Genomic DNA, 20,367 nt, shown 5'->3' with positions numbered 1-20,367 from the left:
GGGGGCTGGTTCCCCGGCAGGATCCTGGTTTTCAGTGGGATGAAAGCTGCTGTGGGATGGAGTGGAAGAGCTGGCCCCTCTGGGAGAGCTCTTGGTATTGTCTTTATGGAGGGGGAGAAAGGAGCTGGAGAGGGTCCACCTTAATGTAGGATGAAGAAGCAAATTGCCAGCAGGAGAGCAGAGATGCTGCTCCGTTACTATGGTTACCCCCAGAGATAACCCAGCATCCCTGGGTATCGCCCTGAGGTACCCGAGCTCCTCCCGGACACCTGGAATGGCACCCGGGCAACTTGGGTGGGCACGGGACCAAATCTGGGGGAGTCTGTAGGGTCTGGGGCTCTTGGAGCAGCCTGGAGAGAGGATGAATCCAGGTTGGATGGAGAAGCAGCATCTCCAGTGAGGCCAGGGCAAAGTTCCTTGCCTTCATCCCTGTGAGATGAGGTCCTGCTGGGTACCCAGGGTTCCCAGCCCCTCTGCCCACTCTCTGCCTCTTGGTGACAGACTGGCTCAGCTGGTTGGAGCCAAACCCATCCAAACTGATGAAAAGACAGCCTGCTTTTGGGAAAAAAAATTCTGCAAAGGCATAGAGAGATGCTCTGATCCCCTGAATGCAGAGGGAAAGAGGCAGGAGGGCAGTCAGTGAGGGCTGATGCAATGCTGAGTTCAGAGAGGATTTTAGCCCTTAAAGATATCTTGAATATTAGAAGTGGAGGTTGCCAGCTAAGAAACAACCCCAGACCCATTACACTGGTGCCCATCCCTGCTGAAAACTTCCCAGCCAGGCCTGTGAGGTGTAAACAAGTTCATTCCCCTCAGAGCCACCCACTGCCTTCCCATCCCTGCTGCTCCCCCTTTAGTTCAGCTCTCGAAGATGAGGATGGTTGGAATGGAAATAAAGCAAGGACCAAACACCCCGGCAGCACATTTCCCGTGGTGCCAGCATCAGCTCGGCTCCCTGGGGGATTTCTGTACAAGCAGCCACTGAGGGAGGAATTCTGGAGGCAGTGGGAACCATCCCCAGGGAGCTGCCGGCTCCTGAATCATTAAATGCTTCCAGAAATGAAGCGCTGGGGTTTGTAGTGCAAACGGCTGTGCGAGGAGTCAGTGCCGCATGGCAAAGCAAACCCTGAGAGCGGAGGCACGGGAGCCGTGGGAAGCTGCTGCACGGGCCCCTGCGTGTCCCCAGGAGAGATGCTGGCAGGGCCCTGCCACAGCATCCCCCGCCTCCTCCCTGGCATTTTCCTTCCCGAGATCCAGCCCGTGTGTTTTGGAGTAGATTTTTTTTTTTCCCATCTCCTCTCCTGCCTGCCTGTAACAGGCCATTACCGTCCCCAAGAACCCCCCGCTCCTTCTCCTCAGCAAGAAAAAAAGCTTCCAGAAAAGCATCTGGTCCAGATTTAAAGGCATTAAGAGACAGAGATTGGTGGCTTGTTCTAATAGCTAATCATTATTAAAAGATCGCTCCTTATTTCCAAGATAGATCTGTCTGGCTTCAGCTTCCAGGAAGAGGTGGTTATTATGCCTCTCCCTGCTAGATTAAGTTACCTCTTTGTACCAGTGTATCCTCCCCTTGACAAATGCTGTAATCAAGTCACCTCTCAGTCTCCCCCTTTGCTAAATTAAACAGACTTTGCTCTTAAATCTTGCTTAGCCCCAGACCTCTCTGTGATGATTAGAGTGAGTGGCTGGCAGGGATTTTTTTTTTTTTAATGAGTAAAAAACTTATTTATGGTAAAAGGGATGGAACTGATGGGACCCAACAGATCATTAGGGGTGGGTGGAAATGATCAGCCACTGGTCACCTGAACTGGATTCAGCCCCAGCCTGGGGAATGGTGATGGATCATTTCCCCAGGTTGTGTCAGTACATGAGCCCCGTTCCCTGTGGCAGCCAGGTGTGAAAGCCAGGAGGAAAATCCAGGACGGCAAATCCAGGGGCTCTGTGTCCACCAGGCCATTAACCTCTCCGTAAATAGCATCTCACACACCATCTCAGCTTTCCTTCAGCCGTGAAGTACCATTAAAGACATTTAAATTGTCACTTGGACACGGCGTGATGTCCCCTGAGGTCCCCGCAGGAGGCAATGCCCGTAGGAAACAGATCCTGGCAGGGCCCAAAGGGACCAAGGTCGCTCTGGGAAGATTTGTTGGGTTGGTTTTGGATGACTGAGCTCGTTCTGCCTGGGCTCCAGGCACATTTTCCCATCTCCGGGCTCCCTGCATGGCTGAGCTGCTGTGAGCTGAGCCCATCAGGGCAGGGCACTGGAGCGAGTGGTAGCCAGGGAGGGGCTGTGATTCTGAGCATTCCTGCAGCAGGGAGGACATTTTTCCTCCCAAGAAAAATTCAGGTGTGTGTTTTCTGCTCCTGCCTAAAGGCAGCAGGATGGATATTTGCTAAAAGGCTCTTAAAAATAATCTCTGTTTGTAGTGCTGGCCCCAGTCTTGCTCAAAGTTTGCTCCACATATCCTGTATGTGTGACAACTGACAGACTTGGAAACACGTTGGAAGTTGGCTACAGGCAGACATTTCACTATGATCTTTAAAATATACAGCATGACGCGAGATATTTTAAATAGATCAAAATACATTTATTACATATTTATATTATTTTCTCTAGTCTATTTATATCTTTTGGAGACTCTTATATATAATATATATAATATATTTAAAATAACATAAAATTGGCCAGTTTTGTCATCTGAAATACATTTTACAAATATATATATACATTGTCACATATATCTCAAATATATGTGCAATGAGACAGAGAAACACCGGAGGTGGAAAAGGTACAGATACTTCATTGCATCCCTCAGCTTCTCTACCACCATTGCCCCAGCGATCAGACTCGGCGTTTTACCCCCGGGAAACCAGTGCTCCCAGTTTCCAACCCGCCCCTGTGAACTGGTGCCGGGTGTCCGTCCCCAAACCCGCGCGGGGCCAAGCCTGGGGGAGCACTGGGGTGTGTTTGGGGGGGAGATGGAGGGGACATGGTGCCCTGGGAGTGGGCAGCAGGACAGATGTGCACAGCTGGTGGGCGAGGGGATGGGTGGCATCGGGTCGGGCGCTGCTCCACGTCCTGTCCCTGCTCGTGACGGGTCTGGATCCTGCCCTGTGCCAACCCCCCCGTGGCAGCATTCCTGAATTGGGGGGTGGGAGAGCAGGATGTGGCCGGACACAGCTGCCACACGCTCACTTGTGTGTGCAAGGAATGGGAGAGGAGGGGGGACACACACAGGGGACTCTTTTGGTTGTCAGCACGAGAGGAAAGGAAAGAGCAAGAGGGTTTAAAAATAAACGTATTTGTTCTGCCTTATTAAAGATAGAAAAGGTGGCTCTGAAATCATCTCCTACAAAAGGTTTGAAGGTCAAGCAGGCACCGAATCGCGAAAGGTTGAGCGCTAAGTGATTGTCCCAGCCCTAAAAGACAAAGTGCACTAAACTCGGTGATGAGAAGCTAAGGCTCGTCCCGATGGCCCCCCCGGCCCAGTGAGGACCCCCCAGGGCACAGGATGCTCTTCCCAGAGGTGCATTTGGGGCGCGGGGATGCGGCTGTTTTCTGCTCTCACTGGGGACGTTTTTTAGGGTGAAGCCAAGTGGGAGCAGCAGCAGGTCCAGCCCCGACCCCCAGTTTGGGGAGCTGCTGCTGCTGCCCCGAGCCCGGCCCAGGGCAATCCCTGCGGGATGCTGGCCAAGAGGATTAGCGGCTCTCTCCTTTCTCGGACTCCTGCCATCCTCCAAGGATCGAGTGTAACGCCGGAGTAAACTCCAGGGATGGAGCTGGCTTGCTCCAGGAAATGGCCGGCGCCTGTTTTTTATGGGGGGGACATTTCACCTTGCTCGTCTCCAAGCCCCTTCCCACAGGGATCCCTCTCCACAAAAACCCAGAGCATCCCTGTGCCTCCCAGCCCCCTAAGGAAACCCAAGTGCTGAACCTGGGCTTTTTCCACCCTTTTTTTTTTTCTTTTTCCCCCCTTTCTTTGACAATCGATGGGTTTTAAACTATGTCTGGGCAGCCTTCCCGGTGCTCCCTGATGGGAGGAAAAAGACCAGGAGCTCTGAGCTCTCACAGGTAGGCAAAAATAATATTTATACACTAGGTACCGGCGTGGTCCATGGTCAGGACAAGGACTATACAGTAGATAGAGGACATCTCACCAGAGCTAGACCCTCACCAGCAGGGTTTGGAGAAGGGGAACAGGGGCCAGGGAAGGTCCAAAATCCCCTCACGGTGCCAGCCACAGGCGCTCCCTGTCCCAGTTCACATCCTCCTACACAGCAGTTTAAAAATACATCTGTATATATTATTCTATTCTCCCAGGTAACACTGTACAATCATAGAAGTTTCTTTAAAAGCAATAATTTACTTAAAGACATCTCTATTTCTCTTTCGTTTTTATACAAATATTTACTGTGATATATATATATATTTATAAAGAAGTTAACCCTCTGAGAACTCTACAGCAGCAAGATGTGCACCTTTTTTTTTTAATAATAATTATTATTTATTCAAAAGAACCTAAAACCACTTAAAAGCATTTGTTTTAAAAAAATAAATAAGTAGTGCTCACACAAAATCTCTCTGTCCCCCCTCCATCCTTCCCACCCCCCAGATGCTGTGGTGCAAAAAGCAGGGGGTGAAAGCATCCCCCCAGGAGCAAAGGGACTGGTGATAGGATGGCATCCACCTTCTCTGCCTCAGAAACATAAATGTCATGGCTGGAGCTCGATGGCACGTCCCTACGTGTCCCCACTTTTGGGGACAACGCATTTGGGGCACTCAGTGCTGAAAAGCTGCCTCCCAGTGCTGCCCCTGGAGTGGTTTTTAGTGGAAGCCAAGAACAGAGCAGCCTCTTGGTGGGCAGTGTGGGGTGATGGTGACAGACACTGGTGGGAAGAAACTCAACAGGGATGATGTCCCAGTCCCCAACACGGTGCTCGGTGGCACAGGGCAGTGGGACACTCGGGACAGCCATTCCCCAGAGCCCTTGGCAAGAGGAAGATGGGGACACAGGACAAATCCTGCTTCTGCCACATGTTTGGACACGCCACAGCAAGTCCTGACCCCAGGACACGGCTTCCCTGGTGTGGGCTGTGGGGAGAAAAGCACCGGGAGCCCATCACAGCCGAAATGCTGTGCAGGACCCCACTGCTGAGCCCTCTCCCCACGGGCTCCATGGCCAGGGGCACATGAGGGATGCCCATGGGTACAAAGCCTTTCCCATGGCCACGGGGAGCAGGGAGCCGGATTTTGGCTCCCAGAGCACCAACGAGCAGCACAGCCAGATGAAGGGACCCACAAACCTGCACCTTCCTGACTCCTTCCCTGTGTGGGGAGGAGGGCAGGGGCAGAGGCTTCCCGTGCATGGGGTGCTTCGCCTTGTGCCAGAGCTAAAGCTAAAGCAGGCTGTCACCAAGGCCAGCCTGAAAGGCGGTGGATGATGGGATGTGGGTGCTGCAGAGCAAAAGGGGCATCACCCAGAGGGGGGGATGCAGGATGGGGGCTGTGGAGAAGGGCTGGGACACGGGATGAGTTCGCATCTCTAAGGCACAATCCACCTCGAGGCTGGGACAGGGATGGGCTGAAGCGCAGGACGGGGTGATTTTTCTCAACTGGCATCTGTTGTTTTGGGGGAAACATCTGCCTCTGAAGCAGGACTCTCTGGTGGGTTGGGAATTCATAAAGCCCAGGCTGGCACGGACACAACTCCAGGACTAGAAGTGCAGCCCAACAAGGTGACTTTCCCATTCATTTCCGCATTTGAAAATATTCTTCAAGGAAGAAAAATACCAAATAGGTCAGAAAAGTGGGGAAATACCCAATTTTGAGACCTCTCCACTCTCATTTTTGTGCTTTTCACTGTTTTGTCCTAGCTGTGGTGAACTTTATGAATTCCCCATCAGAGATGTTGGGGGAGACCCAACACTTCAGCAGCTGATGCTCCAGACCCCATTTCCGCCCCAAAATCCAACATTTCTAGAAATCTGCTAATTACCATGTTTACAATGCTTTTTTTTCTCTCACAGCCCTGCTTATCCTTATTACCTCCTTTGTCAATAATTCCATTACTTTCATTCACTGCCACGGACCTACAGTCACTTACATCTGTTTTCTGCCTATGAAGCCATGCCAGTGGTAAAAAAACACCCCAGAACTGGATGCAATCTTAAATTTTAGCTCTTGCATTTACCCAATGAGTCACCCCCTCAAAGGACCCGGGTGGCTTCTTCATTCCCTTGCTCATTTTTAAAAAATACTGAATGACTTCTTTCAGATTTAATAATATTATTATTATTGTTATAATTATAATAATAATAATTATTATTATTTTGGTAAACAGTCTCCCAAACCGTGTGGTGAAAAAATTAAAAACCCTCTCACCTCCCTCCCCCGTTTTTCCCCAAATTAAAAAGATGTACGTTAATGTTGCATGTTATTTCAAGTGTTGTTCTTGTGCAACTGAACCAGACCGCCTGCCGAAGGAGCAATTGTTTTTGTTGTTGCTGCTCAGTTAAAAAATAAAAGGAAAACAAAAAAAAAAGAAAAAAAAATAGAAAGAGAGAGAGTAAGATTTGTTTCCTGATATTCCCTCTTTTTGGATCTCGCAGTGCTCGGCTCCAGGAAAACTCTGGCATTTTTCCCGCAGGGAGAGCAAAGCCCCACGGGGCCACGCGGGGCCAGCACTTGCCCATGACCCACAGACCCTCCTCTCCTCATCCTTCCTTCTGTCCATCCATCCATCCATCCTTCCATCTGTCCATCCATCCCCCAGAGCCGTGGGCCCTGCCGCGGGCGCCGGGCGCGGGGGACGCACCGTGGCCTGCCACCGTCCCCTCCTGCAGACCGCTCAGTGGTTATTGCGATGAAACTGAAAACTATGAACGATACTAATTTCTCAAGCATTCCTATGGCACTTGCATTGTTCTGCATAATTTGAGCGGGTTGTAGGGGAAGAGATTAGAGGAGGAAAAAAAATACCCTTGGAAAAGTCAACGGAAGGACCAAGAGTCATATTTCCGACTCCCTCCTGTACGACCGCTGATCCAACGCTATTGTGGCTTGAAGCCTGTCGAACTCGTGCCTGTTGTCCGGGCTGAGGTCCTCCAGACCCCGGCTGTCATCATCTTCCTCTTCCTCATCGCGGCTCATGAAGGCCAGCTCGTTCTCGTAGCAGAAGGAATTGGTGCTGGGCAGCAGGAATTTGTTCTCCACCAAGTCCTTGGCGCTGCAACGGGGGGTGGACGGGACCTCGTAGGTTTTGTGGAAGTGGGAATAGTCTACTTTGTACTGGTTTTTCTCCTCGAACAAGACGGGCTCGAAGCGGTGGCCCCACAGTATCTCACTGGCCAGGTAAGAGCTCCGAGCTTGCGTCGTCATGGCTGTGGCCTCTACCATGCCCTCCAGGATGACGACGATCTCAAAGTCATCAGTCTCCAAGTCCTGGCGGCTGATCCCGAACAAGGGGCTGTCTTCGTTGATCTCGTGGAGAATGGTGATGGGAGACACCAAGAAAATACGGTCCAAGCCTTTATCAAACCCCACGTCAATGTCTATTTGGTCGAGCGGGATGTACTCCCCTTCCTCCGTGATCCTGGGTTTAATTAGCTGAGCTCGTACATGGGCTTCTACTATGTGGCTTTTCCGTAGGTTCCCAACTCTCCACATCAGGCAGAGTTTTCCATCTCTCATTGCCACTACTGCGTTATGGCTGAAAAGTAATGTCTGGGCCCGTTTTTTGGGCCTGGCCATTTTTGCCATTATTGCACCAATCATGAAAGAGTCGATTATACAGCCCACGATGGACTGAACCACCACCATGAAGACGGCGAGCGGACACTCCTCGGTCACGCAGCGGAAGCCGTACCCGATCGTCGTTTGGGTCTCGATGGAGAACAGAAAAGCAGCCACAAAGCCATTGACCTGCAGAACGCAAGGCTTGAAAGTATCATCTCCACCTGGGTTTTCTAGGTCTCCGTGAATGAGTGCAATTAGCCAGAAAATCAGCCCAAACAATAACCAGGACACCAGAAATGCCAGGGAAAAGAGCAAGAGCATATACCTCCAGCGGATGTCAACGCACGTGGTGAACATGTCTGCAATGTACCTCTGTGGCTTGTCATCCATGTTGGTGAACTCCACGTTGCACTGACCATTCTTCTTTACGAACCTGTTCCTGCATTTCCTCCTGGTGTGGATTTTCCCATTGCCAAAGCCGTTGATACCTGGCATGGTGGTCAACCTCAGCCCGTCTTCCTCGGAGGACACGATGCTGTAAGGGTTGACTCTGCCTGTAGTCATCCCTGAGCCAAGCCCACAGTGAAGGTGAAGGGTCTTGCGACTCCCAGTGTCCCCCTGACCCACCCCTTCCCACCCCCCAAATTCTGCTGTGGTGGAAGAGAAGTCCCAAACTTCCACGTCTTGGCTGCCACGTCACCACGTGGATCCCGTGAGAGGCTCTGCAATGAGAAAACAAAGACAGGGACGTTACCACTCATGGCACAGGGACCCGAGGGGCTGCTTGGCCAATGTTTCTGCTCTAATTCTCTTTTCCTTTGCTGGGTTGCTCCCAAAGAACACACAGATGAAAGGGAGAAGGTGTTAGAGTTTGTTCACAAAGTGGGTGAACAAATATTACTGCATTTGTAGGACACTCAACAACTCCAGCAGATGAAAAACCTGGAGTTTCTCCACTTCACTTTTCCCACGAGCTCTGCCACCAGAGAGGAAAGCAGAGAGGCCGAGCTGTTCTCCTTGGGACACAGATACCAATAAAGGTACTCCTGGAAGCGGCTCCATCAGTTCGCATTGCCCGTGCCAGATGGATCGACGCCCAGCCCAGCGCCGACCTCAGAGCACCAGCTCTTCTGGGCTCGAGGGAAAGCACAGGGACATGTGGATTTAACCTCTGTCCCCCTGCCCAGGGATGGGAGACGACACAGCCAACGTGCATCCGGTTGGAGAAGGCTCCAGGAAGGTACTTGCTCAGGGCAGATGTTCTGAGGAGCAACTTTCCCAACATATCCATTGGGACATGGAGCCATCCACGGTCACAGATGGGTTTAGCTGGCCAAGTCTCATGAAGGAACAAGTGCCACTGGGGAATGGGGAGCTGTTTTGGTCCCTTCTAGAAGGCTCAGCTGCAGGGTCAAGGACCTACACTCAACTTTGCTTGGGAGAGAGGTGACATGGACATGGGAGAGGTGGCCCAAGCCTGATGGGCTCCCTGGTGGAGGTGAGCACGTGATGAGGGAGCCCAGTGACACTCTACCAGGCTACTGGACCCCCCAGCCCCTTGTGGAGCTGCATCAGGGAGTGAACAGGATTGTGGAGAAGCCACGTGGCACATCCCAAGCACTTCAAAGAGATGGCACCGCAGGAACTCTCCACACACCACCCCCCGCCACAGGTCACCCTATTGTTTAGCTCCACTGAGGACAGAAGTGCCTGGTTGGTAGTGAGACGTGCACAGGGCAGCAGTGTGGTGGGGAGGGATGCAGAGCTCCCCATGATATCCCAGCTCCTGCCTGGAGCACAGCGAAGCTGCGGGGCTGGACAGGCTGTGCCGGATCTGCCGGCCCGATCGATGCGTTCGATTCCTGCAATCAGCTCCAGTGCCCGGGGACACGCTGGGACAAACACACCCTTTCCATTACACAGTGTCCAGGGCCAGCCAGAGCCAGGGAGCATTGCCAGGCACATCCTGCCTGGGGCTGCATCATCCCGGCTCACAATGATACCCTGCACTGCCTTTTACTGAAATGCTCCCCAAATCCAGCCTGAGAGTCAAGGAACCCTCCAGAAGCACTGCACCGCAAGTAGGGGCACTAAAACCTGCCCAAATCTCCCAGGTACTGGACACAGACCCATGTATGCCTCCACCTTACACCAAACAACACATTTCCCCTTGCTGCAATCCAAGCACAACCATTTTTATCCCCAAAGTTGATTTTTCAAAAGCCACGTTGGTTTGTTGGCATCTCAGCAGACCAAGGGATTGCTCCCACACGGAATGAGAGCTTCTCCCTCTTTGGAGCCACAGGGAAGAGTAAAATAGGCACAAACAGTTAATGTTAATAGTAAATATTTACAATCTTATAGTCCCTGGAAGTCAAACAGGACCAAAGTGGCCTTGCAGAGCTGATCTGTCAGGCCAGCTGCCGAACACCAACCTGGTCTCCCATCTCGAGTCTTCCTCCTGTCCATTCTGGTTGCATCCATTAATGTTTCTCCTCCTTTTTAAAATTAGATCTGAGCATTTTGGGCCGGAAAAAGCTGCTCCTCTATCACCCCTCTGTCTCGCCCTAGGGCAATACACTGAATGTTTTAGCCACTGGAGGAATTTAGAGTTGGGTTTTTTTAATTAATTCTAGATGCATTTGAGAAGTGAACAAAATGCAATGAGCCCCCAGTGACCTGTGAGAGGATTAGCTGGGGTCTGGATTAACTGTGCTGGAAGGGGAGCTGTGCCCGGGTGACAGCAGAGGCAGCAGCGCTGCCTTCACCTGGGGTGGTGCTTCCAGGGACCCCCAGGATCCCCATCCCTGTCACCATCACTGCTCCCCCCTGCCTGCACCCCTTTCCCCATCCCTCCTTCCTTCTCTCCACTCTTGTTTGCTCTGCTTCTTCTTTTCTCTCTTCCTTCCTTCCTTCCTTCCTTCCTTCCTTCCTTCCTTCCTTCCTTCCTTCCTTCCTTCCTTCCTTCCTTCCTTCCTTCCTTCCTTCCTTCCTTCCTTCCTTCCTTCCTTCCTTCCTTCCTTCCTTCCTTCCTTCCTTCCTTCCTTCCTTCCTTCCTTCCTTCCTTCCTTCCTTCCTTCCTTCCTTCCTTCCTTCCTTCCTTCCTTCCTTCCTTCCTTCCTTCCTTCCTTCCTTCCTTCCTTCCTTCCTTCCTTCCTTCCTTCCTCTCCCTTTCCCTTTCCCTTTCCCTTTCCCTTTCCCTTTCCCTTTCCCTTTCCCTTTCCCTTTCCCTTTCCCTTTCCCTTTCCCTTTCCCTTTCCCTTTCCCTTTCCCTTTCCCTTTCCCTTTCTCCCTGTCTCCTTTTCTCCCTGTCTCCCTTTCCCATCTTTCCCATGTCACACAGAGTTTCAGGGACCCCTCTGCTGCGGGGTGATGCCAGGACAGACCCAAGGAGCCGGCTCTGTTTTGGGTACAGGGAAGTTCTTGTGACACAGCCCGTTTCCCATCTGGGACCCCACATTCCCGGACCGAGTCGTTCCCGAAGCTCCTGGGGGTACAGACCCCCCCGTCCCGCAGCCTGGGGAGACGGCAGCTAAATAAAGGCAGCAAAGTGGATGTGCCGGAGCAGGCGGCCGCCTGCGGCTCGTCCTTTATTTAGCACAGTTTTGTTTGGAAATACACTTTCTCGAGTTCGCTGAAAGCTGAATTTCTGGTTTAGTTTAAATTTGAAGGCTGGAGCCCCACGCTGCCGCTGCGGGAGGCTCAGGCTGGGAGAGCGCTCAAGCAAACACATGGAAACCCGTGGCTGGACGGGCTCTGACAGGGGACCAGCTGGGGACAACATCCCCGTGGTCACCCTACATCTCCTCGGCTCAGGAGTGCATCCTCCAGCACCACCCTGGCATCTCCCCACAGCCGGGACACCCAGAGGTGTTCCTGGAGGTACATCCCCCTTCCTGCCCGCTCCCTAGGAGTTTCACAAACCTGCCTACCACAATTTCCCCTGACAGGAACAAAATCAAAACTTCCCCTGACAATCCCTGCCCGTTAATCCCGCTCCCAGCCCAGCTCCAGCGCGGACAAACCCACGCTGGGCGTGGGGCAGGACCGGGACCATCCCCTGCTGTTCGTGCCACGCGTCCCGTGCAGAGCTAACAGTGTTAACATGCAGGAAACAAAACACGCTCATCATATGAGTTTCGGGAATGAGCGGCCCCGGCTCCCCGCGGTTCCGAAGGCAGAGACGCCGCGGACTGCCCCAGCTAATGAGCTGACAACAGAGGCAACAACTCCTGCCACGAAACTGCAGCAGCCCAGCTCCCACCGCGGAGCGCTTCCCCGCCGAGAATCCCAGTGCCTCCAGCAATCTGCCAACTGCACAGTTAATTTTATTTATTTTATTCTTTTTTTCTTTCTTAAAAGGGGATTTTAAATGTTACAACAATATTCGGAACAGCCAGCACGCTGGGAAAATATGTTGTGTGCCGGGGAAGTCATTAGTTAGAGCCGGCTGAATGTGCCAATGTGATTTATCATCACACCTTTCTCCGCACCTCTGGAGGGGGACGCGTTTCGGCTGCCACCCCCCTCTTGCAGCCTCCCAGCGTGGATTTTCTCATGGAAGCGTGCACAGAACAGGGCTGTGCTCAGGTGGGGACTCGGAGGAGCCGAGTTTGGGGATGATGAGGTGGCAGATCCCCTGTGTCCGGGGCAGGAGAGGTGACCGGCCGGGAGGGGATGGCGTGAGCGGGTCACACTCGGGGCTGCTGCCTGCCCTGCGCCCGAGATAACGCTGCCCTGCGCCGGGAGATAACGCTGCTATCTCCCGCGGTGATGCCCTTCATGCCCCAGCAGCAGGACAGCAATGTCAGCGGCGAGGAGGGAGCTCTGTGTGCGGCACAGCCGAGGGAGCCCAAATATTCCCTGCTCATCCCGTCCCGACAAAGCCACCGCTCACCGGGCACCCACAAACCGAGGGGAGGCAGCTCAGGGGCTGGAGACTCCCCGAGCCATGCCGGGGCAGCAGCAACGCCTGAATAACTCCTTCCACAGTGCCCTGTCTCTGAGAATTGCCAAAAAATTAAGGGTCAGCACAAGGCACGCCAGGTCAGGATATACAAAGAATAAATCAGAATAAATGGCCCCCTGTTTCCCCTCCACTGCCAGGGAGGACAGGAAAGAGGTTCTCACCACAGTGCATCCCTAATGAGAAAAAACTGCTTTGTTTTGGCAGGGACACGGGAAGAAAACCAACACGGGTACACACCCCTCCCCAGGACCCCACATACTCCCCTATTTCCAACAAGCAGCCAAGAAATCGCTGTCTGCAAGCCTTGGTGGCACATGCAGAAGGGAAACTGAGGCATGTGGGACAAAGAAGGCCCTTGGTGGCAAGACCTGAGGTGACGGGGTGCCTGGAGAGGTACTGGCCCATCCCTGTCCCCCTGAGCCACGTGTGGACGCCACGGGTACGGGAGCAGAACAAAAGGGGCCACGTGCAGCATTCGTCACCACTGGGGCCAGGTGGCCTCTGCAGGGTGATGGGCTTGTGCTTAAGCACTCTAAAACTCCTGCTAAATGTGCCCTGGATCAGAGAGATCCTGGGAAAGAGCCTTTCAGAGGCTGCGCTGAGCATTCTTTTGGCCCCAAACTCTGTGGTGTGAAGTGGGGACTGAGCATCTCAGTCCAGCTGCCTCCAGGTCTGCTCCAGCTCTGGCACCCATCCCTGTTCCAGCACCCACACCCTGCGGGGACAGGACCCCGGGGCTGTGCATCCACCCCTGCTGTAGGACAGTGTCAGAGGGATCCGGGAATGCCACAACATCCACAGTCACCCCAAACCCACAGCCAGCCCTGCCACCCCCCAGGCCTTGAAATCCCACCTCGTTCTCCTGGAAATCACAGGCTGTTTTTCCATCCCTTCACATCCATACACCCGGACAGCAGGACATGGCTGGGGGGAAGGATGAGGGCAAGGGGGTTGCAGGCCCTGGCAGGGACCACCTGCACCAGAGGCTGCCAAAGGACACCCCAAAACCCCAGGAGACGCAGCCAGACTGCTCTGTCCACATGACACCCACCCAAACCTTTGGGGTACCCCCTTACCCCTCCCTACAGCCCCCTGCAAACTCCCACAGCCCTCTCAGCTGCCCTGGCTCAGAGGATGGGTGTTAATATCCCAGGAAATCCCCCTGGGAAGGGGCAGAGCCCCAGCTACTCCCCAGGCAGGGGGGGCTCTGGCCGGGTCCCGGGGGAGGGGTCAGCCCTTACCTGGTGTGTGCCCGGGGGGACCCCAGCGCTCCCCGGCCATGGCTGCAGGGCACAGGGTGCCCCGGGGCCCTGCTGCAGCCCGGGAAGGAGACAGAGAGTTTTAATTGAATTTCTAGATTATCCTGGGGGAGAAATTGTAATCTCCTTAAATCCAACCTCTGGTCGAGTCCCGTAACCTACTGTCCTGTGCCGGGGAAGGGATTTAGAGAGGGGGAGGGGAGGTTTCCCAGCCTGCTGATGCACCAGACCCTGCACCCAGCAGGATTTGACCCGCAGGACGTCAGAGATCTGCTCCCAGCTGCCCCAGGGCCCTGCAAATTAAAGTTCTGCAGCAGCAATGCCCTGTCCTTGTGTCCTGCCATGGTAACAGTGTCCCAGGAGCCTCAGGAGCTCTGGTGGTGGAGATGGCTGGTGCTGGATCAGTGAGGCTTTTGGAGGGTGAAGAGGAGCCCACCTGGATGGGACTCATGGCTGGGAGGTGTCCAGGGCTCCCAGCACAGCTGTGCCAAGGTGCCAATGCGTTGTACGAGTCCCCAAGCAACTCCCGTTCCCTGCCCAGGCTGTGGTGGGCACTTCCCTCACAAAAAAAACCCATCCTTGGATCATGTAGGTCCAGAGGATGCTCTTGGATGGGTCAGTGGCCTTGGTGTGTCTCCATCACACGGCTCTGGTCCCTCCTGCATGTTCCCAAAACTGGGTAAGTGCTGGGCTCCAGCTCCAGCCCCAAGTCCCCCAGTGATGGGGCTGGGGCAGATGATGGCAGAGCTGGAATCTGTCAGCCTCGCTCCTGCCTGCCATAGCTGGGGCCTCTGCAGGGACACGGATTTCCTTTGGGAATGGCAGGTTCCCATCCAGCACATACCAAGAGGCTCAGGGGAGAGGCAACATCCCTGCCCCAGCCCTGGCCCTGACCAAGGGGGGAGCATCCAGCTGCTGAAAAACACCGTGGGAAGAAAGGGAAAAGAGAGGCAGAAAGGGCAAATGTCTCTAAGTGGATTTTATCACCAACCAGACAGAAATGAGCTAAGGGCCGCAGTGCTGAGGGCTTCCTATCCTGAAGGTAACACCAGTGATGGGAAGCATCCCTGGGATATCACAGGCACGGATTATTTCAAGAGCCCTCTCATACCTCAGGGTCAGAGGCAGGAGATGATGCATCTGCATCCATTCATCCTCGTTCAGCAAGACTAACCCTGTACCTCCCACTTGCATGGTTCCAATTGAGGCCTCTTTCCCAAATCCCATTACTCCCAAGGCAGGTTTTCACTTGTTCTCACCTAACACAACCCCCCCCCCCCCCCCCACTCCAGGAGCCGAGTCTCCCGCTCCAGGGAAGTCGCGAGTGTGGGCAGAGCCGCGCCCAGGAAATGTTTATCCTGAAGGCACAACACACGGCAGGTCGGGAGCGATGGAGCTGCCAGCCGGAGCCAGGAGCTGTGGGGAGAGCCATGGCATCTCCCCACGGTGACATTCCAGCTGGGAATCTGCACGGAAAGGAGCGGGATGACCATGAGAACCAGCTCAGGGTACACACACCCCTTCCAGCCAGGAGAGTTGGGATGTAAGCAAGGCTGAGCCATCAACTGCTCATCAGAACCCTCCGCCCTTTTTCGGACCGTAAACCCCCTATCATTCCTGCTCCGTCAAAACATTAACAATTGCTCAACTCTCGGTGAGAAATACAGCCCGTGTCCCACTATCCCAGGCAGTTTTCCTGGCTCCATGGCCGTGCCAGGGTAAAGTTGTCATTTCCACCCCTGCAGTGCTGTATTTCCAGTGCTCTTTGGCACCGCCGTGGGTTAAGGTGTCAGCAGAGCCCTAAACGTGACTGTTTATCTCAGGAGGGAGGGAATGGGAAGGAAGGACATGCCAAGCTCGGGGAGAGCCGCCCTCCTGGCTCTACTTACCCCTCGGTCGCAGCGGGAGCCGCAGATGCTGAGCCCGGTGCCGGCGGCCGAGGGAGCGGGAGGGCGGCGGGGACTTTGCCGATGTCCTGCCTAATTGCTCCTGAGCTCAGATTACAGCCTCGCTTCTTCCCTACATGTACAGGACATGGCACCTCGGCCGCGGCCCCGGGGAGCCACGGCCAGCGAGGGAGATGTGCGCCTTCAGGGGCATTTCCAAGGGACAGGGAGGGGAATCGCAGGGTGACAACGGTGGGGAGCCCAAGGTGCCTTAGTGGTCCCAGAGGTGTTGGAACAGAAGCAGCTTGGAGGGGATTTCAGAGATTTTTGGGAAGTGAAGGAGCAGCCAGAAGGATGAGGCTCATTCCAAACTGGTGGATCAGACAGGGGTGCCAGGCAGTCGGTGTTCCAAGGCAAGACCACTTTGCTCTTGCTGTTTAATGATGGCCATGACACAAACCCCATCTTCTCAGGAGAGGAAGAAAAATCCCCCTCCTTTTCTGCTGGGGGTGTCCAACTCTCCTGGCACATTCGTGATGCTGTCCAGCATCTTCCAGACAAAAAAGGCCCTTGCACTGTTTTTGCAGCTAGTAGTTTTCCTCCAGCTCATGGTTCTGCCAACACCAGTTCATGAGTTTCAGTGTGTTCAAAATCCTGTGAGGGCTCCCTTTACAGTGCTCATTCCTCAAGCAGAGCCTGTTTGGAAGAAATCTCCTTTCCAGGGAGTAACAGGTTTCTGTCCCAGTGTTTCTGCCCTTTCAACTCTTCTTTGCCGTCATTGGAGAGTCAGACAAGCCCAAACTTCAGGCATGACCCCAAACCCAAGTAGCTGAAGGGCAGCAAAGGCAGGGCAGGGTATTTTGGGGACCGTCTTTATCTGCTACATGAAGATTTAGCACAGGCGTTGCGTAACGCTGGGGGGGTCACTGCTCTCGTCCCCTCTCGCCGTCAGAGATCAGAGACTCAATTAATCCTCCCTCATTCCCTGCCCACGGGGACCAGCCATGGGTGCCCTCTCAGCCTGGCCCTGGCAGCAAGAAGTCAAATCTCTGCCCGACGTCAGCATCCAGTGATGCTGGTAGCCCACAGCCTGGGGGTGAGGTGCTGTGGGACACTCCACTGCCACATCCTAGAGCACCCATTGCCACCACCCAGGGCACCCATTGTTCCTCTCAGGCCACTCACGTTGCTTGGAAAGCCCTGTTCAAATTGAGGTGGCCATGAAGGAACCAGACAGACACTGAGGTCCCTAAAATGACTCATTATTTCTGTATCCCAACCTCAGGTTCTGCTGTTAAGGGGCTCAGCAGACACAGACCCTGTAGCAGAGATCTGGGCATTTAAGGCATTTAAAAGGCCATTTTTAAACCATCAAGGTTTGGTGCACATCTCCCTGTGCTCCCCCTCTGCTCCTTTGCACAGAGCAGGTCACTGGTGGGTGGCTCGCTCAGGCACACACTGCAGGATCACAACAGCAATGAAGGGATCCCTATTTTTTTTTTGGCCAGCCCTAAAATAACAACCCCCACGTGTGTCCTTGGGCAACCCTACAATGAACAAGGCGAGTGCAAAGCCCGGCGTTGGCGAGCCCGGGCACTGCTGTGTGTGCACACATGGGCTGACAAGGAGAAGGGCACCAGCAGGCAATCCCAAAACGCTGTCACGGGAAGATTTGGGGAGGTAAAGTTGGTGTCACACTGCTGCCACCCACAACAGCCTGCAGAACCCCTGGGGTCCTGGTCCTGCCCACCAGCATCCCTTGAGTGGTAAAAATAGACATCACACAGCATCCTGGCATGGCTGGGTGGCCGTGATGGCAATGGGAGGGCACAGAGCAAAAGGACCCCGTGGCTGGGGCAGGGGGCAAGTCTGGTGGCGCTGGGGAGGATGACAAATCCGGTGGCATTGGGACACGGTGACATGCCCCTGGTGAAGAGCCTCATGGAGAGTTACACAACGCTGCCCTTGGCTGTGTGTGCCGTGCGTGCTCCTATCGACACGGCCCCGGCCGCCCTCCGACATCCCCGCGGGCACAGAACTCTGCAAGTGGCGTAAATGCAAGTGCACGTGAGCAGGGGACCTGCTCCAGCCCCCTCGCAAAGCCTGGGCCTCCTGCAGTGCTCACCAGCCATGCACCAGCATGCCACTGTCCCCTGGCTCAGCTGTGCCATGGCAGGGGCTGCTGTGTGGAGCAGGGGGAACAGGGCAGACATCCACCCCCAGCATCCTGCTGGGAAAACACAGTGGCTAAGACACATGGACCCCACCCCAGGGACTTTTAGGACATCAAAAGACCAGCCAGAAGGACACAATAAATTCAAACCTGGGGGATGCAACACCAGATTTGGGCAAGGCAGCAAGTGCTGCGGGCAGAACCTTGCTTCTTTGGTCTTGCCACTTGAGGAGATCTGTGACCCAAAACCACCCTCAAGCCTATTCCAGGAGAGGAAGAAAAGTCCTCCTCTTTTTCTGTTGGAGGGGAGAAACACTCACTGCTCCCATAGGCAGCAAGGAGCCCTCCCCTCAGCACAGCAGCAGGAGAGACAGGGATGCTTTTGTCCATAGAGATGGGGAAACTGAGGCACAGTGGCTGGAGGAGCCTGAGCGTGGGGACTGGCAGCAGCCCCTGTCACCGCCTTCCCCCCTGCCTGGCCTGGCCCCAGGTCGAGATATTTATAAAGCCGATAAGGGAGCAGAAAGAATTTTCCAAACGCCGAAGTTACGTAACCTCTCCTCGCCCTCCACGGACATCGTCTTTAATTATAGGCTTGGGATGGGGGGGAGCCCTCCATGGTGGGGCCACCACTGCCACAGTCACCCCAAAAGGCTTCACCCTCCTGTCCCTCACTGCAGAGTCCCCAGGCCAGGCACCAGCCTGTGCCACCGTGTCACCCTGGGGAACCCCATCCCTGAGGGACCCTGATGGTTTTGTGGCCAGTCTCCCCAATCCTGTGTAGGGGACCCCAGGTTTTTGTCTGGGTTCTGGGTGGCTGATCCCCCCAGGGTGTGCACACCCCTGCAGCCCACCCCAGCACGTGCTGCGTGTCACAACAGATGACAACCTGAGCACAGCTGGCATTGCCATGGTGACAATCGATGGCTGCTGCTGGGAGCACTCGTGTGGAGGTGCTGCACCAGCCACCTGCCCCCAAAGTGCTGACCCCACCCCAGAGACTGCAGGTACCCCCTGCCCTCCACCAGCCCCATTTCCACCACTCTTTACCCCACTACACCCCATAGGCAACTTCCAAACCCTTCTCCATCACCTCATGGCTGTCTCCAACTCCACCAGCTCTGCCTCAGTTTCCCCAGCCCTGCGCTTGTTACCCCAGGGGAGGATGGAGTCCCTTCCCTGGGATATTTTTCTCTCGCCCAACTTCGGCCAAGGCTGCGGAGTTGGAGGGATGCTGAGCAAGGCTCCGTCGCTGTGGCAACCCGCGGCGGCCGTCTCCAGGCGACCGCCCAGGGATGCTGCAGAGATGCTCTGGAGGCAGAGCGAGAGGGACCAGGGCGGTGGGGGATGTATCCATAGGGATGCCACCCCCCTCCTCCCCTTCCCTACCCAAACCACAGCCCGGATCTTTGTAACAGGGCGTTAAAGCACCCTGAACACAGGCACTGATTTGACTCAGGCAGCCGGCTGAGCACTGACAAGCTCATGGCAGCACAGGCTGGCTGGTGGGAATACCAGCACGATGCTCCGGGGTGGGAGCAGGGCCACTCCGCTTCCAGGGACACCTGCAGAGCTGTGGAAATCATTGTTGGAAATAAGCCCGTTAGCTTCTTAACCCTCATTAAGCAGCTTAGGGGGGACACGCGCCATCCTACGCAAACCCGGAGGCAGAGAAGGCTCTTGCCAGGGCGAAGGGGTGACGGGATCTCAGTGGGTGCTGTGGGGGTGGCACGGGGGGCACGGCCCCGTCCCTGCCCTCGGCGAGCTGCGCTCCTGCATCCAACCCCCTCCCTGTTGCTCCTTGCCAGCCGGGCCCATCGGCAGCTCCCGAGAGCGCTGAGCAGCGGGCAGGGATGGTGCTGATGGCATGGTGATGATGGGATGGTGATGATGGGATGTCACAGCCGTGTGACGAGTGTGGGAGGTCTCAGCCGCAGCCCCGCCGGCGGGGGGAGCGGGGTGGCGGTGACAGAGCGGGGCTCGGCCCGGCCAGCGCCCGGCACCGCGGCTGCGGGATGGATGGAGCGGGACGTTTCTAATCACTCCACTTGGAAACGGTCCCGTTTTTGCATTTGTTAAATTAAAGGATGACAGCGTCTGATGCCAAGCCCAGGCTTCCTCGGAAATTTAAACTAATGATAGCGAGGAAAATGAGCTGAAACCAGAGCACAGGCGCTCCCACGTTATCCAGCCGCACCAGCCATCTCCGTGGCGGGGTTTACATGGCAGATTGCAAAGCACCAACCACCACAAAGATTTCGGCTTTCTGCCCCAAAACCCAACCTTGCTCACTCTGCTCTGCCAGAGGTGCATTGGTAGCACCGGGGCAAGCCAGGCTGCTGTTG

At 54.8% G+C, this 20,367-nt stretch overlaps 1 protein-coding gene across 1 annotated transcript in view; it reads right to left on the bottom strand.

The window, feature by feature from the left end:
• Positions 1–2,564: 2,564 nt before the first annotated feature.
• LOC106864743 (potassium inwardly rectifying channel subfamily J member 12) overlaps positions 2,565–20,367 on the bottom strand; it is a 34,247-nt gene continuing 16,444 nt past the window's right edge. The window contains exon 2 of the mRNA XM_088174276.1: positions 2,565–8,457. Within this exon, the coding sequence (XP_088030402.1) occupies positions 7,010–8,299 (1,290 nt within the window). The 5' untranslated portion in view covers positions 8,300–8,457 and the 3' untranslated portion in view covers positions 2,565–7,009. The remainder of the gene's footprint in view (positions 8,458–20,367) is intronic.

The sequence above is a fragment of the Sturnus vulgaris genome, chromosome 16 (genome assembly GCF_052056855.1).
Source record: "Sturnus vulgaris isolate bStuVul1 chromosome 16, bStuVul1.hap1, whole genome shotgun sequence".
NCBI classification, from domain to species: Eukaryota; Metazoa; Chordata; class Aves; order Passeriformes; family Sturnidae; genus Sturnus; species Sturnus vulgaris.
Note: the sequence above shows the minus strand (reverse complement) of the source record. Positions and strands in the feature narration are given on the sequence as shown.